Source organism: Desmodus rotundus, chromosome 4, assembly GCF_022682495.2.
Source record: "Desmodus rotundus isolate HL8 chromosome 4, HLdesRot8A.1, whole genome shotgun sequence".
Taxonomy (NCBI): domain Eukaryota; kingdom Metazoa; phylum Chordata; class Mammalia; order Chiroptera; family Phyllostomidae; genus Desmodus; species Desmodus rotundus.
This window is the reverse complement of record NC_071390.1, coordinates 18,476,818-18,502,611: the sequence shown is the minus strand read 5'-3', so window position 1 is coordinate 18,502,611 and position 25,794 is coordinate 18,476,818. Positions and strand designations below refer to the sequence as shown.

General features: G+C 40.6%; 1 protein-coding gene across 1 annotated transcript in view; it reads left to right on the top strand.

The window, feature by feature from the left end:
• The window catches only part of SORCS3 (sortilin related VPS10 domain containing receptor 3), a 545,108-nt gene that overhangs the window by 452,536 nt on the left and 66,778 nt on the right, over positions 1 to 25,794 (top strand). The window contains exons 11-14 of the mRNA XM_024555801.3: positions 1,078 to 1,180; positions 6,338 to 6,414; positions 9,201 to 9,292; positions 18,344 to 18,451. Coding sequence (XP_024411569.3) covers positions 1,078 to 1,180; positions 6,338 to 6,414; positions 9,201 to 9,292; positions 18,344 to 18,451 — 380 coding nt within the window. The remainder of the gene's footprint in view (positions 1 to 1,077; positions 1,181 to 6,337; positions 6,415 to 9,200; positions 9,293 to 18,343; positions 18,452 to 25,794) is intronic.

Here is a 25,794-nt window from a genome sequence, read left to right as displayed (position 1 = left end):
ATCACGTATGATAGAAATGTACACTTGAAACCTATACAATCCTACCTTCCAATGTCACCTCAATAAATTTAATAAAAATTAAGAAACACATCTAAAAAAGAAATTTTTCTAAGGTTCCAGAAATGGTTATGTTTCTGCTTAGCAGAAAAAGTTGCCTGTTGCCACTTATTTAAAAGTGGTTTATTAACTACTGAACCACATTGTAGACATTATTTTAAAAACTGGAGCTACAGTGGAAAATAGGGCAAACGTGGCCTTTCCCCTTTTGTAGTGTTGATCCAACTCCATGATTTTTGCTTGAGGGCACTGAGAAGGTCAAAGACAAATGCCCACCTATTTCTAAAAGCTGGTCACAACATAATTTTTCCTCCAAATCTTACTCATGGCTTCATCTTATTTCTTTGACCTAATTTTCTACTTACCCAATTTCATCATTTTCATATTTTTTATTTATTAATAACTATAAATAACTATATTATACATCCCTATAAATTATTTTAAAGAACACACAGACAGAAATAAATAAGTAAATAAATATCGGACACCAACATGCATGAGTTTTAGGTAATGACTTCAAATATTTTAAGTAAAATTCAAGTGAAATTATAAATGGGAACCACATACATAAAACAGAAACAGAGATAATCTGGTTGAAAAAGTGGGTAAAGGGCTGGGTAATCAGATTCCCCTTGTCACCCATCCCAGTGGGGTCCCTCAGGGGTCTAAGAAGCAGTGTGTAGTGGTTCGGATCAGAGGTGGGAGAAGGTCAGTGCCATCCTGTGGTAAGGGACAGGCAGGGGGGTGTCATAAAGCCCGCCATGACCTGGATCTTGATGGCTGGGAGGGGGGTGAGGAAGAGAGGGGAGAGCGGACAGTGTGGTGGGAACAGGGCCAGGTGCTCAGGGCAGCTGCTGTGGTGAACCCGTCGGCCATCTCAGGTGGAGATGACTCCTGCCCAAACCTGAGTGTGTGGCTCACATCCAATCCTCGCTGTTCCCGGAAGCCTAACATCTGGTGGGGCAGGGCGTCTGTCAGGAGTGTCCTGGAATAAAGCCATTTCCTCCTTCTCCCTTGTAGCCCTTCTGCTCCTTACACCTGCACTTGCAGACCTCTGAGAATCCGTATTCCTCGGGAAGAATCTCGAGCAAGGCGACGGCCCCGGGACTTGTGGTGGCGACAGGTAAGGAGAATGTTCCCTGGGCTTCTTGCTCACTGAGAGCTGCGGGATTGTGTTTGTAAGTTCTTTGCATTCATTTGTGCATCAGATGAAAGCTATGGGCACTCTCGCCAGGACACAGGCAGGGTACCTGGATCCCCAAGGCCATTCCAATAACTCAGAAAATAACTGCAGACACTTGTAACTTCTAGGTGAGTGTGCCATCTCTCAGTCACAGAGCAGGCCTCTCCAAGTAAGCTGACTGCTCAGAGAGATTATTTGTAATAGGGAATTCTCATTTGAAGAAAATGTGACCTATGGACTTCCTGGCTCACCAGATGCAAGTTGGGGTAGTGCTCTCTTTACACAGAGGATTCTTCGCAAAGGCTTTCATCCCTGAGCTCTTTTTCATTATGAGGTCTCCAGTGCATGGAAAGGTTTGTTTGCACATGATTAACACTTGGCTGAGAGCCTGGGGAAAAGGACCGAAAACTTAAGGTTGCTTGTTGGAACCACTGTCCACTAAACATCAATCAGAAAGGAAGATAAAGCCACTCGGAAATGAAAAGGAAAATCTCTGGGGGAAGGTGCTCTGATTAGCATGCGTTTGATTTACATATGCCTTCTCAGGAATACATTGATTGCATAAAGCGAGGCAGGCTTCTCGTCTTAGACGTTAGAGCTCTGGTGTCAGGCAGCTTTTCACTAATGAAAGCAGATAGATTCACAGCGCCTTTCTGGGAGGCACATTCTGTTCTTTCGCATCCACCTGAAGCTCTGCTCCTGCACTGACTGCTTTCCTAGACGTGGCTTCATTGCCCAAGCCTCCAGCTGTGCAAACTTTAAATGCCAGCACCCAACCACTCTAATCAGATGGACCTCTAGGGTAGCCTTCTGGCATTTCAGTCAACTTCTCTCAGCCCCATCGGGTTGGGCTCACCCTGTTTAACAGCACTGGCTTCAGAGAGCTGGGAACAGTGAGAGGTGAGAGCAGGCAGTCTCTGCTGTGGTTCTGCCGGCTCGGGCTGTGACATCTGCACGCTGTAATGCATGCGGGTGTACCTCCCGACTCCGGGCTCCTGTGCTCTGCCTCTCTCAAGGTCTACAGGAGGCCTGGACTGGAGTAGGAGCAACACTGAAAAGCCATAATCCATAATAAAAGTTCATGTTATTTAAGTGCGTGTGTACTATGGTGCCAGGCTTCGTTCTATGTAGCTCCACTGCACTGAACTTCAGTGTTCTCATTGGCAAAGTGGGAATAATAGTAGAGACCGAATTGGAGGAGTAAATGAAGCAATGGATTTAAAGTGTTCAGAACAGTGCCTAGGATATATCGAGTCCTCAATACATGTCACCTGTTATCGTTAATATCACAGAAGTTAAAACCGCTGTTTTTGCAACAGAACGTGATTTGCTCATCTCCTTCAGCAGAGTCCATAAACCATACGAGTACCCTTTGCACACACTGAACGAATGAACGCACTCGTTAACCTGCCGTCCTGCTTCACGGGCTGAGCTCTGACACTTACTAGCTTCATGAATGTGGCTTCATTCTGTAACCACTGAGATTTGCTTTCCTCATCTGTAAAACAGGGGTGTTTTCTAATTTGTGAGGGTGATTAAGAATTAGAGATGGAGAGTGTCTACGCAACCCAGCAAAGGGCTAAGAGCATAGAGAGTGGAGTCACTGGTGGTTGTTATTACCTGTGACCAGCCCATGCCTCTGAATTAGTCCAATGCTAAGGCTTTATAAATTAACAAACATGCAGACATTAAAGATTTGATTTTTATTTTTTTATCTGAATATATCAGAATTAACTAATTTATTTTTCTCTCACCCTTGGAACTCTTGCAATTTTGTATGGCTTTTTGCTCTACCCTGGGACTTTGGAGGGATATAACATAGCTGGCCAGCTCCTGATGAAAAGACGCCGCTAGATCCCTGGCACATGACTCCTCTTACCCCAGTTTCTCCTTATCCTATGTGCCAACTCTCCCTTTGAGATTATTTGCTGTCAAATAATTATGAAGTTAGCCAAGGGTTTCTCCAATGGCCTGCATAGAGCCTGTCTCTCCAGGGCCCTTTCCTACATCCATACATTTCTCCTGCCTTCGGGTCTCAGTGACCCTGGGCTCTGTCCCCTCCACTCCTTTTACTGCCTCTTCCCATCACTCACTGAAGATGTGATCTCAGGGAAGCTGTGTGGATGAAAGTGTACCCCTGGATTCATCTCTAATTCTCACTGAGGCTGTCTTAGAAGGCAGATGGAATTCCAGTCTGGAGAGTTTGACAATTGCTTTTAGTACAGACATACTAGGGTTCTTCATATTCTTATCACTGTGGTTTCAAAGCTAGTACTCAAGACCCGACATCCTCACAGTGCAAAACACTTTCCCTGTCTTGGTTACACAAAGACCCTGTCATGTAGAAAAGGCTATTACTCTTCTCCTCAACTAACTGATGAAGAGATGGAGGACAAGGGGGGAGAGTGTCATGCCCACATCCACATTCCCTCCGGCTCCAAGACTAATCTGTGCAGTAACCACTCAGCGACACCTAGCCCTGAGCCCCTGCATGTACCAGCTCCACAATGACCCTGGGCTCCCTGCCATGCTCCCTATAAATTCTGAATGTTCAAACCCTAGTGTTGTCCCTCCATGGAGGCACTTTGCCTCCCTGCCCCTCCTCCTCTGAGCCCTTGATTGCCCAGTATAGGCAATGGTGAGAGAACATCTCTAACTCCAGAGGACTCCAAAATTTCTCCTCCCTCTCTCTCTCTCTCCCTGTCTCTCTCTCTCTCTCTCTCTCTCTCTCTCTCTCTCTCTCTCTCTCTCTTCTCTCCCTCTTTCCACATTTTTCCCCTACAAGTTTTTAAAGAGCATGACAGTGTAGCCCTGGAGGAATCAGGGCATGGTGGTAAAAGCACATCGTTTAGAGCTGCCAACAAGTACAGTAGCAAACTTCCATGATTTACCAGTTAAGCTATTGGTGAGAAGCACTCCCAGTTCTCCATCTCACACCTCCTTCCTCCCTCCTGTCATACCACTTGAGTGGGGAACAGCTACACCTTCCAACAAGGCCTTGGTAAGCCTTTTCAGTTCCACTTTAGCCAGTGAGGTGCATTGTTCAAATCATCCTTCTCTGATACCGTAACTTTGTCAGAGATTTCCCACTGGGCCATTTAGGGACTGAACGTGTTCACAGATCAAATCAGCCTGGATATATTCTTTGTGTCCTTTCATCCAGGAATCGACTTTTTGGTCTCTGTGATCAGCAGCATTTCTTTCAGGGCTCCTTCCAGTTGATAGAAGATATTTCCAAAAACAGACTTCATTGTTAGCCTTGGATTCTTACCACCATGGAGCCTCCACAATCAATCTAGTCAGCCTTTGAAAGAGAGGCCAAGGATGTTGGCAGAACCAGTTTTTAACGAGGGTAGAAGGTGATGACACAGACCCTAGGAACCCATGACAGGGATGCCAGACTTGAGCCGTAGGTTCTCTCCCTCTCTCCCCCACCCACCCATGGTAGACATTACTAATTGATCACCATACTCTATTCTGTTGAAATCAGTTATGGCCTCAGAATCCTAATTAGTACTATGTCCCAGGCAACCCTCAGCCAACAACTTGAGTTGATATTCTCGGCCCCATACTTATTATCTTGATTTGTATCTTCCAAAACCTATATCCGGAGAATGGAATTCCTAGTCCCAGATAGATAGCCCCAGCGCTGCCTGCCATGCCTCTCCCCACTTCCCTTGTACCTACTCTTTGAGCCCTGAGCCCCAGGGTTATTTTTGGAAGCCTGAGTGTCAAAACAAGTAGGCTTGCTGTGTGCTCCTGATGCTGATGGGGGCTTGACAAGCTCTAGCCTGGCTTTAATTTCTCATTTTGAAACATTAAATGTCAGGAGATCAATTGACATTTTCATTATTGCATTTTTATTGTGCTCTTATTTAGGCTACAGATGTGTGGGAGCCAACATTCCTTCCTGCTTTCTCCCCGCCCTTCCTGCTGTTTTTTAAATAAAAATAAATACCAGTCAAAATGATATATTCTTACATGTTTAGGGTATCTTCCTGATTCTCAATGCCTCCCCAAATGCACATCATCAGAACAGGATTCAATCATCTGTCTACTCATTCATTCATTCCGCAATTAATTATTGAGCAACTGACTGCTACATTTGTGACACTGCTCTGGACTCTAAGGGAGGTGAGGTATCCACTGGGTAATACAGATATAGAAAATCTCATCACTTTCTTTTACAATAAATATAACCCTAAGGTAAAAAGGTGCAACTGTAAGAAAAAGGAGGGGAAAGAAGAAAAGAGGGATAGAGGCAGTAAGTGTGGTCAGTCTAGGCATAAACAAGGTGACTTCTTTACTGCCATGCTTGATGGCATGGTCTGCTAAGTACAGTTGTCTTCTTCTGGGCACTCCACAATGTAGATTACATAGTTTATACTATCGGGTCACTCAACTGTCTGTCACTCAAAGAGACATTTTGACAAGTTAGAGTTGGAAACAGCCCTGGCCAGGTAGCTCAGTTTGTTGGAGCATCGTCCTCGTGCATCAGGGTTGTGGGTGTGATTCCTGTTCAGGGCACATATAAGAGTCAACAAATGGACGTGTGAATGAGTGGAAAAGCAAGTCAATGTTTCTCTCTTTCTCTCCCACACACACACACACCCCTTCCTCTTTCTCTATAGAATCAATAAATAAAGGGTTTTTTTTTAAGTTGTGTGGGACACACACCTGTTTTTATTAGACTAAAATATATGTAAGGAGAAAGGTGTCCCTAGGCCCAGCTTCTCCATGCATGTCAACTCTTCCACTCTTTGCCACGTTCGGGGAACACCTGTCAAGATGAATTTTAAAGAGATTATTAGTATACAGAATGAATAGTTCAAGAGATCCAAACTAATCAGTATTTGGTCTTTGAGTTTTACCATTTAAGGATTCATTTCTGTCAGATTATTTACTTTTTATTATTATTCAGATTATTGGTTTACCTTCTTGCTGCATTTTTTGATATGACACCAAAAAATAAACTATACAAATCAACTCTAAATATCACTTGGGAAACCTTTACTCACTGTCCCCCAATCCCCTAACCCCAAGTACCCATAATCTATAACCTGCCTGATAATTTCAAATACTCTGCTTGTGTTTCAGGCAACATTGGCCCGGAGCTCTCATATACTGATATCAGTGTGTTCATCTCTTCCGATGGGGGCAACACATGGAGACAGGTAACTGAGAGATTCAGAGACAGGGAAGAGGGATTTAGGGCAATTTCTTATAACATCTCACCTTCCTATAGATTCTCAGGCACATTATAACTTTGTGGTTGCAAAGAAATGGAAGCAGCTGTCCAGTGGGGTCAATTGGGTTGGCAGATTAGATGACCAGTGGGGTCAAACGAAAAGACCACTGGGCAGGGAATAGGAGGAACTGGAATTTCCCCAATTACTTTATTCTTTTATTTAGCAGTATGTACGGAACAGTCACTGGATGCAGAGTGCTATGCTGGTTGCTAGGGATACAACTGATAAAATGGTTTCTATCATTTACGTGCCGTGGGATCTTTGCAAGCAGCTCTCTTAATCTTTCTGGATCTGTTTCTTTATCTACAAGACGAAGGGGGTAGAATACTAACCCAGCAAAATGGTAGAATCCTGTGATTACGTATTGTGTAGGTCCCGCCATAAGTAAGCATGGAACAGCTGCATAGATATACGACTATATGAACAAATAATTCAGTTGTACCAACATTTGGAGCAGTGCTGTCCAATAAAACTTTCAGTAGTGATGAAAATGTTCTGTATCTCTCCTGTCCCTGTGGTTACTGAGCACTTGAAATGTGACTACTGTGATGGAGGAACTGAATTTTAAATTGTATTTGTTTTAATCAATCTAAATTTGAATAGTCTCATGTGGCAACTCTGTTGGACAGCACAGATTTATACAATGCCAACTAGGTATCAAGTACAGAACTAAGAAGGCAGTTGAGTACTTCAGATTTCTTTCCTCAAGGAGATCAAAATTAAGTAGTGGAAATGGGCTCATAAATAACTAGAGCTTAGGGTGATTTTATTATTTTAGTAGCATTATTAGCATGTAGAGAAAAGAAAGGAGTTGTTCTACTTGGGAAAACTGGGAAAGACTTCACAGGAAGAGCTGACATTTTACTAAGTTTTAAAGGTGAGAAGTTTTCTACCTGGGGAAGAATCAGGAATATCTTGATGATGAAGGAGAAGTCACCATCTGAAATCTAGTCGGATAAGGTTGTCATCACCATCATCAATATCATCCTCACCACCCCCATTACCACCGCTGTCACCACCACCACTATCAAAAAAATTTACTGAGGACTTACTAGACACAACCAAGTACCTCAAGGCATACACCACAAAATACATTCACGTTCCTACTCATGCAACCATAACCAGATGTATGAGGAACAGACAGAAAAATGAAAACATGCCTTCAAAATATAAGATAATCATTAAAAGGGCCCAATGAGGATAGAAGCTGGGATGCGAACTCTTCTGGCATAGAAAATCCAAAAAGACAAGCCATTGTCCCTCCAAGTCAAGGAACAGCTCACCCCACCATGTGGAGACTGCAACATTTCGTCCTTGTGCTGTCACTCTTCGCAAGGAGCTAGGGGTTCCGGTTTCCACTCCAGTGCTGGACAGGGCAAGAGATGGTAGTGGCTAGAATGATAGTATTGAGAGTAGAGTGTGAGCATAACAGCTTCTCTCTCTTCTCCAATGCCAAGAACCTCCATTATGCGGCTTATCACAGAGCCCACCTATAGATCTGGAGAGAAAGTGCTAGCATTACAGGTTCAGAGTCTTTGTTTATATCTAAAATACAAACAAATTCCCCTTGTGTCCTTTGTGCATTAACACTCACCATTAGTATGGACATTCTTCTTTCATTTAAAATCAAATATGGGAAAGAAAATGAACTGAGGCCTGGCCTGAGAATCCACTTGCTTTTTTTCTGTAGTGTTTCTGAGGCATGTGTGAAAAAGGCCCCATTCCTATCAAACCTGCCTATTTCTTCTTACACCTTCTGGTACTTCTCACTGAACCTGCCATCCCAACCTCTCCGACCAGGCTGCCAGAAGCACCATTAATGCTAGAAAGGTAGAGGGATTCTTCAATTCCACTTTTCTCTAGAAGATTTAAAGTAGGGGACTGGGTCTCTGCTGGTGAAATGTTTCTTTCCTATTTCAGGTTGGAGATTTGAAAGTCATGTGTACTAGAAACATTGTTATATGTGGGATTAGGTTAGAAGTTCTCTTAGCTAAGAGCCTTGCATTATAGTAGATGCTTAGTAAATGCCTATGTTGATAGATAGATGGATGGGTCACTGAATGAGTGAGTGGATGGATGAATAGTGGATAGGCAAATGGATAAATCAAAGAATGAATTACTTTGGGTCCCTGGGAGAACTATGTTTCAATGAGCAGTTAGTATAAAGATCCCTGAGCACCAAACTTAGGTCTTCATCCATCTTGCAGGGAAAACTTGAAGGTGGTGGCTAAGACTAAGAACTCAGTTATCATGGATACCATAATTTCTAAAGGAAAGTCTTCTATCTTCCTAGATAATTATAAACAGAACTATAAGATCCAGACCATGTGTCAATTAGCTAGCATCTGAATAGTTGAGGAAGAAGAGAGAGCCAAGTAGGAGTCTACTAAAATAAAGATGGGGAAACTTTTTAAGTTGTATTTTCCTTTCGATTATCCAGTTGAGCACACATCTTGTTGCCTCCCCTTCTTATAGCACACTGGTTCACAGTACTAGTGGGAAGAGCCACGAAAAAGCCGTGTCCTTAGCCTAGGGAGACATTTGTTCTCTGCAAGCCCACTTCCTGATCTATTAAAGCGGGAGATAGTACTTGCCAGATGGCCTGATAGGGTGTTGGAAGAAGGAACATTTTCTATAAAGACGTTGTGAACTGGGAAGCATTGTGCGAAGGTCAGGTGTTGCTATAATTGCTGTTGTTGTTGTTGTTTCAGGTCTTTGATGAGGAGTACAATGTCTGGTTCCTAGACTGGGGTGGCGCCCTGGTGGCCCTGAAGCACACGCCTCTGCCAGTCAGGCATTTGTGGTAAGGACAGCTCCCTGCTCTATTAATGAGCAACTTTATGGTGGAAGGAGTTGGGATAAGTTTTTCTGCATGGTTTTGTGCCCAATTTATTCATTTCCTCATCCATTTATTCATCCACCCATTCACTTAATGCACATTGCATAATCTAACTCTCAGGTAGTAGTAGTAGGCCAGGTAATTTAGGTGGGATGAAATGATGTATAGAGTGGAACGGTAGGATTGGTGCTCAGATAAGGCAAAAAAAGAGCAAGAATGACCTCTGAGTTCAAATGGATAAGGTTAAGAATTGAAAATACGGGAGATGCAAATTGCTTCAAGAAGAAGGTTAGTGCATGAACTAAATTCAGACCTAGATAATTTGAGTTTGAGATGTCTATAAATATTCAGGCAGAGATGATCATTAGTTATCAGACATATTCATCTGAAAATCAGGAGAGAGGTCTGGGCTGACACTCTGGATTTAGATTCATTTAGTTGTTAGGCGGTAGTTAAAGTCATGGCTGTGGGCTCAGTGCCTCAGGAGGGTGGGGATAACAAGGAGCAGCCAGGGCCTTCTAAGGAACGCTGGTGAACACTAACAGGCAGAGCAGAAGAAATTGTGGAACAGACTAAGGAGTTGCCAAAAAAAAAAAAAAAGCCCAGGAGAAATATTTTCATGCATGCTGAAAGAAGAGGTGATCAATAACACCAATTCTATAATCATATAAATTAGTTATAGAGGGAAAAACAATCTAGGACTAATCAACTGTCATTGATGATCCTTGTCAGAGTAGATTCAAAAGAGAGGAGTTTAAAAGGTAGATTGCAATAGATTTACGAATAGGTGAATGAAGGAAGGAAGGAAGGAAGGAAGGAAGGAAGGAAGGAAGGAAGGAAGGAATGATAAGCAATGGGGTAACAGAGAGAGACTGTAGATAACTCTTCTTAAGAAAGTAGATGAGTAGATTGTGGAATAAAGTTGAATACAAATATATACATATATGTTTAATATACATATATATTAACACTCCAGTGAGGACAAATAGTTGAAGATGATGATTTTAATGACGATGATGATGTTGCTGTTGTTGTTTGTTTTGGTTTGGGGAAGGGGTTGCAGACGTCACATGTGGGTTGGTATTCTGAAGGAAAGGAACCTCAGACTCACCTAAGTGAATATTTGAGAGTGAAGATTTGGTGGTAGAGAATGTGCTCCCTAGAGTACAGGTGGCATTGGATTGTCCATGGGCTAGAAGGTGGACTCTGGCTTAAATGCCAGGCCCATGATTTGTGGAGTAAGAGTTTTCGGAGACTTTACTGGGAAGCATCAGATCATAATCAGGAAAAGGCATAAGATCCCCATCTCTCAGTCTGGCCATTTATTAAGTTAAACCATATGAAATTGGCATTTTTTTAAGTCAAAAATGGTAAAATATCATCAGTTCCTTAGAGCTCAACCTAGCATAAAGTAAAATGGTAACACCTACTACTATATCTTCTTAGAGAGAGATTGAGAGAATAAATTTTAAACATATACATGAGCCATTTATAAGAAAAGTGCTCTTACCAACTCAAGGATGAGCTTGTAAAAGTTCCCAGTGTAATTGTTTATCATCCTTTTACTACGGAGCATATACTTTTTGCTTAGCATCAGAGGAATGGAATTAGGTGCTATTAATGATAATCAGCATTTACTGAGGGATTGATTATTACATTCCCGATACTGTTCTAAAGCTTTACATGAATTATCTTCTGGAACAACCCTATGTATGTGAGTACTCTTTTATCACATATTTATAGTGCCATTGCAATGCAGGCATATTAAATACCTTGCTCAAGGCTGCACAGTTAGTACCAGGCAGAACCAAGTTGGGTCTCTGTAATGGATGCTCTTCTGTTTTAATGGCTAATCTCTCAGATACTTTAATGAGTACACAGAGGCTTACCACATGGCCCTGCCTACTGAGAGATCATAGTCAAGGAGTTTAGGTAGTTCACATATTACTTCCAAAAGAAGCACTTGTCTGGGAATTGAGGGAAATCATCCAAGTTAGGAAATTATTTAATATTCTCTCAGGGATATGTAAGTAGGTTCAAATCACGCCTTTCAAAGTCATCAATACTAAGTTTTGAGTTCTCTTGTGTTCTATGATATATCTTCTGTTGATGAAAAAATAATAAAGCTCAGTAAAAATAAACGGCATTCCCACTGAATTACCTCTGATAATAATAATAATAATGGTAATAATACCTTCCATTTGTTCACCTACTCCAGCTTACATAGTATTGAAAATAATTTTTCAAACTCAGGTTTTGAGATAGTATTTTCTCCATATAAAGGATACTGACACTGTCATTTGTCATAAATGCTACACATTTCCCTGAACTTGGACATTCCCCATGATTTCTGCTTACTTATCTATGAATGCCTTTCTCAAATCACACCTCCAGTGGTTAAATGCCAGCTATTGAGTGTGTTAGAAAACAACCACAAATAACTCATTCAGGAATTCTGCTTTGAACTTCGGTTTCAAAGACTAAGTGAATGTTTTGTAAGGGTTTGACCATATCATTATCATCAATGTTTCCTTAAGAAATTGTTGACTGATTTTGTCCCCTGCTTATGAACTGTAAGCTTCTGAAACTCAAACATTTCTTTACTACCAGTAGTTTCTAGTTAAGTCATAACTTTCAAGATAAACACACAGCTCATTTTAAGTGGAAGAAAGTTAAAGTAATTACTTCATTGTGACTTCCTATTGTATGTCTCTGATGTTACTTTGTATACAGATGTATATGCATTTGCATAGGAAGATGACACCAGCCTACTCACTCTCACACGAGAGTACTGTGGCTCTCAAATTTTAATAATAGCTACATTACCTTTCAGAGAAAGTAGGAGTCATAATTGAAAACTGGGGGGAACTTTAGTGAGGCTAGCAAGGCATGCTGTTTCCTGTAAATTGAAATAATAGGGAGCTAGATATGCATGAAGACAAAAAAACATACAAATTAACTCATCTATTTGTGGCCACGCACATTTGGATGCATAGCGATTAGCACGTAAGTGCTATTTCAGTTTAGCCTTCCAGAGAGTATATTACCTTTGTACCTTAGAGCATTAGAGGGAAGGGAACAATGGGGGCCCAGGGAATTGGAATCAGTGTTTTAATGAAAACTTAGGCAGGTAGACTGGGATCCTACTGTTTGCTTGGCTCTGACAAGTGGTCAGTGTCTCCTTTCAGTGGAATGTTCTTGGAAACTGAAAGCAAAACATCACCTGGCCTTTTTTTGTTTAGCAAACATTCACACAAAAACAATAGTTTCAATGCATATGTATCTCTGAGAAGTGAAAGGCATGTGCTATTCTGAAGACCTTCCAGGTGGCTAAAATGCTACCACCTCATGCTTTGGGATAAAATAGAACAGCACACCTCACCAAAGGGAGAAACATTGATTCTCAATGACCTCAGTTATAACTCTGTTTCTGTGCTAGAGACTTCTGGGGAGGGCTCTGGTTGTTCCTAGAAGATTCTGTTCCATTTTAGTTGATCTTACCTCAGTATCATAAACTTATAGATGCATGAAGCAAGGGGGGGGTCTTAGAAGATACCTCTGTGATACCTAAGAGGGTCACTCTACTCCACCAGAATACCACAGTGCTGACCAACTCGCAAATACCCAAGACAGTTCCCATCTTATACAATGCCTGTAGCTTGTTTGAAAGATTGTTTTTGTGTTGAGCAATAATGAGCCTACTTGCAATTTTTGTCCATTGGCTCCTGTTCTGCTGGACAGACTTATGCAGAATGTTTGCTCTAGAATTGCATGTAATTTTTAGAGTTTTGGAAAGGACCACAGTTGGAAAGGACCTCAAGATATTTCTTTGTCTAGCCTTTATAAGTTCTGGAAAATGAACAGATATGCAACTCAGACATATTCTGTGCATTTTTCATTTATTCCTCACATATTGTTTGAGCATGTATTATTTATACACCCCTAGTGTGGGCGCTGGGATATACCAATGAACAAAAGAAGTACTTGGGAGCGTATATTCTTATTGCAGATATTTGACTCTGCTCTTTAGAAGAATGATGGGAATGGCAATATTGTCTCCCTTAGTCTCGCTATATTTTAACTGATACTTTCATGCATTTAACTATATTTTCTCAGATTTTATTCAAAGACATTGCCCCTTTTCAGTAGTCAATAAATATGGTTGTCTTTGTTTGCTTGTTTAACTATTTGAAAGCTTTCTCACTAAAAAATATTATAAGGCAATGATAATTAATTTGGTTCTGTTATTCTCTTTCCTGAGCTGTCTTGAATTTATATTACCTGTTTCTAGAACAACCTTTTTTTTTTTTTTTTACCTTTAATCACACTGATTGCCAGTTTTCTGCAATGATCAAAACTGAACATAGTATTTACAATCTGGTAGTAGGACAGTTTCTTTTATTATGCATGTTATCGATCTGTGAACACATGCTAGACTCAGTGGTTTGATTACCTCTCATAATAGCGACATTTCTTGGAAATGTCTACCTTGAACCTGTCTATGACCCTGTTTTTTGTTTTTGTTTTTGTTTTTGTTTTGCTTGAGCTTGTTATTAGTTACTATTTTCCTTTTTCCAAATGTAGGCCTTTAAAAAAAATTAGGTATTAGGCTTGAATTTGTTTAACCTGATAAGTGACTTCTAAATCTACATTCCTAGCTTCGGTCACTCCCCAGAAATCCAGATCCGTCCACCCAAATGTCTCCTTGACAGTTACAATATGGAAGTCCAAAAAGCATCTAAACCTTGATGTGGACTAAACAGAATCAAATAAACAAAAAGCTTTGCTTCTGCTTTTCATTCCATGTCCCTATTTCAGTTACTTACCTCCCCAAATCCATGTTGTCCGTGATTTTTTTCTTTTGCTCAAGCAATCTGTACATATTCTATCACCAAACCCTGTTTACATCACTTCTAACAATATCCTAAGTCTTTCCATAGCCTTTTATCTCCTCTATTATAACCTTCATTCAAACCTCTTCTCTTACTTAGTCTCTGGCAGTTCCCAAACCTCCCCCCAATTCATCTTCTCACATTCACTTTGGGCCCTGACAGTCCACTCACCAAAGAAGTAAGAGTTATATTCTAAAGTTTAAATCAAATCATACCTTTCCCATTTCAACTGGAAAAAAGTCTTTTCTAGCCTGGCCCAGCCCCTTTTTTTTTGACTGAATTTCCTTCTGCTAATTTCCTTTCCCACTAATCTACAACCACTGAACATTTTTCTCTTCTTCCCATACAGCAACTTCATTTCACATTCGATCTTCCTTCTGGAATGGCCCTCACCTTGATCTTTGCACAGCTAGTTCCTTATTATCATTCAGATTTTAGTTTAAATGTCACCTCCTCAGAGAGGACTTTCTCAAATTTCTGATACGAAATATGTGTTCAGTCACTCTCCATCACATCACTCTATTTTAATTGCCTTCACGACCCTTTTTTCTACCTCGTATGTTTGTATCCATTTATCTGCCAACTGTCTCCTCAAACTCGGATGTAAGTTCCACTGAAGCTAGAGCCGTCCTTTTCCTGTTCACTGCAACATCACTGGAACACAGGGCGGTGCCAGAGCTGCCACCTAGTAGGCATCAATAAATGTTTGATAAGTTAATTTAATTTTATTTGGAATTTGAAGTCCCATCTTGCCACTATTTGGAGGCCATTATAACTTTACTCCTGCCTCCCTGAGTATTGGCAATCCTACCAATTTCAATTTCACCTGGGGACCTAATAAGAAATTCCTAATTCCTTTGTCTTGGCCATTAATGAGCTATTGAACCGAGGAGGAGAAAGTGGATCTCCTGGGGGTACCATTCAATATAGTTACTTCAGAACACTTAAAAACTCCTAGTCATCTAAAAGAGTCACTTTCACTAATGACAAGTCACCCAGACCCACATTTCTGATACTCAAGAGATAAAATTTTTAAATGTAGTTTTTGGAGTTTCTTTAGGAGATTTTTTTGTTGTGTGTGTGTGTGTGTGTGTTTTTAAGTAATTAGTCACGTGTTAGGAATTACTGATCTCGGAAGACCCGTGAGCGGCACCTCCTGTATTTCCAGTGGTGCACTGACCGTAACGGGGGTCGCAGGGTTCATTCCTCACTCTGGCTCTGGAGACCTCCCCCTTTGCTTGTGCTTATCTTGTATCGTCTTTGCACTGTGATTATTGTGTATGCTAGCTTTCCCACCTGGAGTTTGGCATTTCTCATTTTTCCTGCTCATCTCAGCCTTCCCTCTAACCCATACTTCTGCTCCTTCCATATGAATTCAGTTTATTCAACTGGGCTTTTATCTTCTACCATTTCTCTATTCGTCTCTGGCTTAGATCCTCTTTGGAGCTTCCGTTTTTGAGCTAGAAGGCTGTGATGGCCCCTCTGTGTCAACTGTGGTGACTTATCTTCATATATAATGTAAAGATAACTATTCTCTGTCCTAGTTTTTTATCCTCACCTGAAGACATTTTTTATTGCTTTTTTCTTTTTTTTAGAGAGAGATGAAAGGAGGTGGGTGGAGAGAGGGAGAGACATCAATGTGAAAGAGAAACATTGATTGGTTGCCTTTTTGTATGGTCCCAGACCAGGGATTGAACCCGCAAACTGGGTATGTGCCCTGACTGAGAATCAAACCTGTGACCTTTCAGTCTATGTGACAACACTCCAACCAACTGAGCCACACCGACCAGGGCTGTGCTTCTATTAATGTCAGTGTAATGCAGGCTCGTCCTTCCCTGAACTGCTGTTGACACTAACAACAATTCATTCTGCTACTGTTAATACCTGACCTCCGTCGGTATGGAACGTCTGAGACAAGGACAGAGGCCTTCAACTCAGCTTGGCTTTTTTCTCTCAAGACAATAATCAATTTATTCAAAGTCACCAAAGCAAACAAATAAGAAATTAAGCAAATATATATATTTTTTACTTCCTGGACTTACCACACAGCGTTAACTAGTTAGTGGCCATGGCATACTCTGAAACAGCTATGATTAATTTAGGAACCAAGGTGGTACATGGCAAAAAAAAAAGTCAAGTCCATTCCAAATCCTGCTTTTGTTTTCGCTTTTGCAATGAGAACCTCACTTCCAAGAAAAGCAGCTTAGATCTGCCCAACTTTCTCTGAGTCAGCTTAGATGACTATTTAGCTTTTAGACTATTTTAAAAAACCAAAAATAACCAAGTCCTTAAACGTCACGGCAGTATTGTTGACTGTCATCATCATGCTTTATATCAGGTGTTCAACACTTGTTCATCTTGCACCTGCAACTTTGTACGCTTTGACCAATGTCTCCTTCCTCCCTTCTTCTCCCCTCCCCGCCCCCCCCCGTGCCACGCTCCTCTGAAATCAGCTTGACTGTGGCGATTTCTCCACAATAGATCAAAACATCAACTTATATACTTTAACTATAAATGATTTTATATGTTAAAGATATCTCAATAATTTTTTTTAAGTCAAAGCATACACTCTTAATTTAGGAACCCACAGAACTTTTATGAGCAACTATCTTCTTTTTTGTCTGGATCTAGATTTAGGTACAACATAATACAAAAATTGTCTGAGACATTAATTGTTCTAGTGGTAAAGAGATTGACTTTCTAATTCTTTTGAATCAATATATTGGGGAAGAGAGGATAAGACAGTGAGAAAAAGAAAGAGACAGAGAGACTGAGAGAGTCAAAGGAGTAAATAAATGGAGAACAGACCGTGTCGGTTGACTATAAGGGGGAAGGGACTCCTGCGTCCAGTTCATAGATAGAAGAATAAATCGTGCTTGAAAAAATGCTTGGGTGAGTTAGAAGAAGACTCTTAATCATTCCTTATTTGTTTTATTCATTTACTCATTTAACATTTATATAGTACCTTGTGCCAATTTTCCCTGCTAAGTACTAGGCATGAAAAAATGAATGCTGTGGTCTTTAATCCCAAAGAGCTCACAGTTCATTGGGAAAGTCAGACATATTTTTGATAATATATAAGCAGTATCAAGAAGGAAGCACTCTAATATAGATATGTAGGGGCGTTAAGGGGTCATTCAGTGAACATGACGTACAGGGTACCCCTGAACTCCCAAGATTATAATGTTGAATTGAGGGACTCAAGATTAGTTAAAAAACCATTACTCAACACTCTGATAGAAGAAGGCTTGGGTCTTACAGGAAATAGAGTTTCTACAATTGAACTCAGAGAATCCTGTGTTGTGGAGTCAGAGAAGAATTAAAAATTAACCTGGCTGGGAAGAATCTCTGAGAATGAAGCAAGTAATGCTGCCTTGTGGAAGTGGTGTTGGGAAAAGCGTTCCAGAGGAGATGGTCTTTGGGCTGTGTCCCTCGTTAAATCCAGGGCAGGCAAGGCCTTGATACTGCCAGGAAAGGGAAGGAAGCAAGCACTCAGAAGCACTGGAGTCCTTAGCAGCATTCCTTAAAAAGTTTCTGAAGTTGTATCCACAAAGGGCCAGACCTCCCTCTTACCATTGGATGAAAGATGGCATAGCGCTGCCCAGAACACCTCCAACACTCAATATTCATCCCTAAAAGCCCCTCCAAGTGGCACTGGGGAGGGAAGATGATCCTAACATCCATTCTGAACTAGCAGGAAGTTGTTTTTTTAAAGGTATGATCTGAAGACACACACCTCCCCTCCCATAGGGCACACTCAATTTATCTGTGCCAAAAACTCCAAGGGCTGAATTGATTGTGAAGTGTATTGAACCTCGGGTTCCATTCCGAGTACTTGAAACGTGACACTCCATCCACTAAGCCCTGCTGCTTGGGTTGCTTTTTCAATTCTGATACGTTGAAGTATTTCTGCAGCCCTGGTGCTGTTTCTTCCTGGCTCAGGAAATGCAGCTTTAACCAGATCTCATAATAATATGGGGAGATGTTGATGCTTAATGCCCACTGATAATCCAAACTGCCAGAGAGCGAGACAAAGAGGAGAATTTGATAACCTGGAAAATGGTGGCAGAAGAGTGTGGTTTTATTTTCAGCTGCCTCTTTCCTGTACTTGTGTCTCACGCAGGGTGAGTTTCGACGAGGGCCACTCCTGGGACAAGTATGCTTTCACTTCGGTCCCTCTCTTCGTCGATGGGGCCCTGGTGGAGGCTGGTGTGGAGAACCAGATCATGACGTGAGTACTTCTTTGGCTTGTTATGTGAGGCAATTTTTTTCCCAGGGAGCCTTACACCAAAGCATTGCAGTGTCTGGGCCAGTGTTTCCTCATCTGTGTTTGTGCCAACAATTCAGCAGACTACTGACCACAGTAGAGAAGCCAGGCTACTCTTAAAATGTTAAGATTTCTAATGGAATTTAAAGTAGTTTTGTAACAATTTTCCATTCTTCTAAAAGCCCAAGCAAACAGAAAGCTTATGTCTTTACATATGTTTCTCTCTTTCTGAAACATTCCATAAGAGACTAAGGACAAGAACAGAGGAAGCAAAACAACCAGCATATTGAAAACAGGGAATATTTTTTAAAAGATTTTATTTATTTATTTTTAGAGAGAGGAGAAGGGAGGGAGAAAGAGAGGGAGAGAAACATCAATGTGTGGTTGCCTCTTGTGTGCCCCCTACTGGGTACCTGGCCCGCAACCCAGGCATGTACCCTGACTGGGAATCAAACCGACCGCCCTTTGGTTCACAGGCCGCCACTCAATCCACTGAGCCACACCAGCCAGGGACAACAGGGAATATTTTAAGAGAAACTCCTACAGTGTATCACACACACATTCACTCTCATGCGCTCACCCTTACAGTTCTTGTTTCCCTTTAGATTAATTTGCTGTGAAAATTTTTCTACCCTTCTTTACAATGCAAGTAGACGGAGAGATATAGATCCTAAAGCTGTAAAAATCCATGCGTTACTTTCTGAGTATTTGATACTTTCTGAATATGCAAATATTCTAAAAGTGTATCAAATTTGAACCCCTAAAAAGTTGCTCACCTGTGTGTGTTTGTGTGCACATGTGTGCATGAGGGGTTTGGGAGAATAGTTATGGTGACCCTGCACCAGCCTGTACCACCCCCACTTCCCCAACTCCTATAATGACAAGCAAACTCTATTATTAGGCTGTCAAATCACTTTATTAAGAGTTAACGCTATTGTACGCAACTTTATCTGTACAAGTTATAAACAGTATTTGAGATACATCATTAATGCTTAGAGTCTAAAGCTTCATCATTTGATGGACACACGACAACAGTATGTAGCATGAGTTTTATATGTTCAAAAACAGTAACCTTTTTTCCTAAAATACAAATGATCCAGTAAATATACAGATATATATGTACAGTGACTATATATGCAAGTGTGTTTATGCATGCACACATAATACATATTATTATATTACATATACATAATACATATGATTATACATTAATAACTATATAATAGTATATATAAGAATATATATACACACTTACGTGCATACTTCCACACACACACAGAGATGATGGAGATAAGAGAGGATTCTCTCAGAACTAGGGTCCTGAAAAGACCTTTATAAAGTTATACCATTAAAAAAAATGGTGCTACCTAGTATATGCCAGATACTCTTCTAGATGAACAAGTAAGACAGAAACTCCTGTGTTTTTGGAGTTTGCATGTTTGTACATTAAATAAATGTAATATAAAAATGGCATGTTACCCAGAATACTCGGCTGAGAGATGAAAAGTTGTTCTTAAAAATTCCAGAAAGTGAATGGAATACTAAAAATACTACCATCTTTTTTCAGGAGAATCTCTGACCATGAGCTGATGCTTCCAAATTATTTCCCATCCTTCACTTAATCACTAGATATGAAAGATAACCTTCATCTTTTTTAGAACTTCCTCTGAGGTGGACATCCAAGAGTTTGAGCAGTGAGTTCTAAATTCTGTAAGGCAAGGTACACACATTCAAAAAGGTTATGCAGGCTGCCTCAGTTTATCAAGGCGGATGTGGCTGCTCAGCACGTTCATATCAGTCACATCCTAGCATCCTGGGCAGTGAAGATGTACATGGTCCTAAAGTCAGGGCCATGTACTTCTTTCTGGTCCTCCTTCTATTCTGGTTTCTCCTCATCTCATAATGTGATTTTTCCTGCATTCTTTTCTATGAAACCTATTTGAACTCATTGCCTGCTTCTCTTGGGCATCCCTTTGAACAGTTTTACATGTACTCTAATTTCTACATGACCTGGAATTCCCCAGAAAATTTAAGGCCGCAGTTTAAATTCTGTGTTCGTCTAATGACTAATGTTAATAATTTTTTTCTCACCTTCAGATGGAGTTTAGCTGGTCACATGGATGTGAGGGAAATTGCCTTCAGGGCCAAACCACTTACTGAAAAGCCTGGATAGCACTGCCACTTCCCTTTCCTCCCACTAAGACTCCTCAAGAGTGTGGCAGGTTTCTGCCCCCACCTTACCTTGCTTATCATGATACCTTAAATGCCAGTAAGAAGAATGGGAGCAAGAATAGTGCATAATTTTCTGATACGAGTTTTGGGACAGAGAAGTATGTCCTTTTACAAAATTAAGATGGGTTGGGAAGCAGTCATCCACCCAATTATTTAATTTTTATCAAATTCAAAATTTCTCTCTTTTTAACTTTTTATGAAATACAAACTTTCTCTAGCATGAAAATGATAGAAGTTTTTCCAGGACTCTTCAGACAGCCAGAGATTGAGCTCTTAAAGAATTGCCAAGAGACGATTTCTGTTTCTGTCTTAGATTTGAAAAGGAATTTAAAACCAAGTGGCCCACTTGGTAGAGCTGACCAGTGTTTTTCCCTCATGGAATGGCAATGGCGAGAACTATATAGCAGGAGTTCAAGAGATTTTTATGTATTTCTTAGGTTCTCTGATTCTTCCTGATTTGTTTTTGGAAGATTGTATGTTTCTAGGAATTTATCCACTTTGTCCAGGTTGTCCAGTTTGTTGGCATATAATTGTTCATAATATTTTCTTACAATCCTTTGTATTTCTTTGGTGTCAGTTATTACTCCTCCTCTTTCATTTCTGATTTTATTTATTTGGGTGCTTTCTGTTTTTTTCCTTGATGAATCTGGTTAAAGGTTTGTCAATCTTATCTTTTCAAAGAACCAGCTATTGGATTCATTGATTTTTGTATTTTTTTAGACTCCATTTCATTTATTTCTGCTCTGATCTTTATTATTTCCTTCTTCCTTCTATTCACTTTGGGCTTTGTTTGTTGTTGTTTTTTTTTCCCAGTTCCTTTAAGTGTGAAGTTCGATCATTTATTTGAGCTTTTTCTTGTTTTTTGAGATAGGCCGGCATGCTCTGCCATTCTCTTTTAGGGCTGCGTTCCCTGTGTCCCACAGAGTTTGGATTGTTGTGTCCTCATTTTCATTTGTTTCAAGGTATCTTTTATTTCTTCCTTGATCTCATTGTTGACCCATCCATTGTTTAATAACGTGTTATTTAGCTTCCATGCCTTTGCATGTTTTTCAGTGTTCTTGTGGTTGATTTCTAGTTTCATAGCACTGTGGTCAGAGAAGATGCTTGATATGATTTCAGTCTTCTTAAATTTATTGAGACTTGTTTTGTATCCTAACATGTGATCTATCCTAGAAAATATCCCATGTGCACTTGAAAAGTATATATGTTCTGCTGCTTTGGGGTGAAATGCTCTGAAGATGTTGATTAAATTCCTTTGATCTAGTGTGTCGTTTAAGGCTGCTGTCTCCTTGTTGATTTTCTGTCTGGTAGATCCATTGAAGCCAATGGGGTGTTAAAATCCCCAACTGTGACTATTTCTGTCAATCTCTCTCTTTCTGTTCATGAAGATTTCCTTTACTTATTTAGGTGCTCTTATGTTGGGTGCATAAATGCTTATTAGGCTTATATCCTTTTGCTGGATTGTTCCCTTTATCATTATGTACTTTCCTTCTTTATCTCTTATCATAGCATTGGTTTTAAAGTCTGTTTTGTCAGATATAAGTACTGCTACCCCATCTTTTTTTTCCATTTGCATGAAATATCTTTTTCCAACCCTTTACTTTTTTTATTGTTGTTCAGTTATACTTGTCCCCAGTTTCCCCCATTACTCTCCCCTGCCCTACCCACCCCCACCTCCCACATTCAGTCCTCCCTCCATGTCATTGTCCATGAGTCCTTTATACATGTTCCTTGACTTGACCCTTCCCCTTCTTTCCCACATTATCCTTCTCCCCCCTCTCCTCTGGTCACTGTCAGTTTGTTCTTTATTTCCATGTCTCTGGTTCTATTTTGCTTGCTTGTTTGTTTTGTTGATTAGGTTCCACTTTTAGGTGAGATCATATATTTGTCTTTCACCTCCTGGCTTATTTCACTTAGCATAATGCTCTCAAGTTCCATCCATGCTGTCACAAAGGGTAGGAGTTCTTTCTTTCTGTTGCATAGAATTCCACTGTGTAGATGTACCACAGTTTTTGATACTCTCATTTACTGATGGACATTTAGGCTGTTCCCTGCACTTGGCTATTGTAAATAATGCTGCTATGAACATTGGGGTGTATAGGTTCTTTTGAATTGGTGTTTCAGGATTTTTAGGGTATAATCCCAGCAGTGGAATTGCTGGGTCAAAAAGGCAGTTCCATTTTTAGTTTTTTGAGGAAATTCCATACTGTTTTCCACAGTGGCTGCACCCGTCTGCAATGCCACCAACAGTGCACTGGAGTTCCCTTTACCCCACACCCTCGCCAGCACTTGTTGTTTGTTGATTTGTTTATGATGGCCATTCTGACCGGTGTGAAGTGGTATCTCATTGTGGTTTTAAGTTGCATCTCTACTTTTGGTCTGTGTGTATCTTTTCATCTGAGATGGGTCTCTTGGAGGCGTCATATGTATGGGTCTTGTTTTCTTATCCATTCAACTACTCTTTGTCTCTGGGTCAGAGCATTTAAGCCATTTACATGTAAGGTGATTATTGATAGGTATGTCTGTAGTGCCATTTTATTGTTAGGCTGTTTTCCTCTGTTTTTCTTTTTCTTTTCTTTTTCTTCTTCTTCTTAAAGCAAGCCCTTTAACATTTGTTGCAGTACTTGTTTGGTGTTAACTCCTTTAGCTTTTCCTTGTCTGGGATGCTTCTTATTTCTCCCTCAGTTTTAAATGATACCTTTGCTGAGTAAAGTAGCCTCCATTGTAGGTCATCTCTTTTCATCACCTTGAATATTTCATGCTACTCCCTTCTGGACTGAAATCTTTCTGTTGAGTAATCGGATGCTAGTCTAATTGGTGCTCCCTTGTAGGTAAATACCTGCTTTTCTCTTGTGACTTATAGGATTCTCTCCTTGGCTTTAAGCCTTGTCATTTTAATTATGATGTGTCATGTGTAGGCCTCTATGAGTCCAACTTGTTTGTGACTCTCTGAGCTTCCTGGACCTGTATGACTTTTTCCTTCACCAGATTAGGGATGCTTTCTCTCGTTATTTCTTCAAATAGGTTTTTGATCCCTTGCTAACTCTCCTTCTGATGTTCCCATGATGAGGATGTTGGTATTCTTCACTTTGTCCAAAATGTTTCTAAAGCTCTCCACACTTTTTTTCTTTTTGCTGCTCTTCCTCATTGATTTTCTCTACTTTGTCTTCCAAAACACTGGTTCTATCCTCTGCTTCATCTAACCTATTGTTTATTCCTTCCAGTGTACTATTTATCTCAGATATTGCATTCTTTATTTCTGACTGGTCCTTTCTAATGGTTTCTATGTCTTTTTTCTTGCTGTTGAGTATCCTTATAATCGTTACTCTAAATTCTCTATCTGATAAATTGTTTGCCTCCATTTCATCTAGATCTTCTGGAGAATTCACTTGTTCTTTCATTTGGGGCCTGTTTCTTTGTTTTCCCATTGTGGCTGCTTTGTGTTTTCTGATTTACTTGTTAAATTAATCAGCCGCTAAATTGATTAGTTATTAATTTAATCAAGCTGTACGCAGCTGGGCTTAAGCATCACAGGGTAGGGCAGAGTAATTCCTGCAGGAGGGGCTATTGCTTCCCCTCAGGCTGATGCCACTTGGAGAGGAGTGCTCTGCCTGAGAGAGATGGCTCTTGCAGTATGGGGAATGACACTGCACAAGGACCCTGCTGGCTGTTTCTCAGTTCTCTCCCCAGAGCCTCCAACCCCAGACTCTACTCAAGTGTCTCTTGCCCATTCTGTCCCTTTGCCGGAGTCCAGGGTAAGGGTCTGCAAGAAAAATTTTGTGCTTTGGCCCTTTCAGAGGCTCTCTGTGTCTCCAGCAGTCTCTCCCTGACTGACAGGAACCTTGCTGCTTTCCATAGCTGGATGTTATCTGGATTTCTTTCCAGCTCTAGTGTTGTAGGCTGGGTAGCCCAGCTTGGGATTTAGACCCCACACTTCTCAGGGGGAACGCTCTGGCTGCTGAAATATCCCTTTGGCACTTCAGCTGCCCCCCGTGGGAGCCCAGCCAGGCCTCTCACATCTCCACACTCCCTACCAGTCATGTTGTGGTGAAGTGGTTTCTTCTCTCTATCCTTGGTTGTAAGACTTCTCTCCAGTTAGTGTTCATTTGGTTATTCTGGATGATTTCTCTACAGTTTAGTTGTAATTCCAGATTGGTCCTGGGAGGAGGTTAGTGTAGCTTCCACTTAATCCTATGCCATCTTGGATCCTTGGGGACTATGAGGACAGGAAGTTCATTTGGGGACAAAATACTTAATCTTACAATTTAATAAAAAATCTTATTAATGATATAAGCTATTTGAATTCTATATCCTTCCCCTCATTGCCAATCCTGATTTAGCTATGGTCAAGGAGAAAAAAGGGCTAGCATACTCATACTAAGGTTTACTGCCATATCTTGATAACTTCTTTGGAGGATTTAAATGTTTAATAGTTTGTGATAGCTATTTTATATGTCAACTTGTCTGGGCTATGAGGTACCTAAATATTTGGTCAAACATTATTCTGTGTTTCTGTCAAGGTTTTTTTTTTGGATAAGATTAACATTTAAATCAGTAGACTGAATAAAGCAGATTGCCCTCCTCAATGTGGGTGGACCTCATCCAACCAATTGAAGGCCTTAATGGAATAAAAAGGCTGTCCCTTCCTTGAGCAAAAGAGACTTCCCTCTGCCTGGCTGCCTTTGAACTGGAACATGGTTCTTAAGGAAAAACCTTTAGGGTCCACCTGAAACATTCGCTTTCCCTGGGTCTCAAGCCTGCCAATCTACAGACTGGAACTCCACCACTGGCTTTCCTGGGTATTTAGTTTGCCAGCTCACCCCAAAGGTCTTGGAACTTGTATACACACACACACACACACACACACATACATCCTATTTACTCCGTTTCTCGGGAGAATCCTAATATATACATTATTCATTCAAATACACTTAATAAGCTTCTAATATATTTTAGACCCTATTGAGGGGTATGAAAGAGATAAATTCAATTCTTTGTACCTTTATGGAGATCTCAGGCCAACATATGGGAAGTAGGGGTACTCTAATCATCAAGGAATCCTAGTTATATAACCA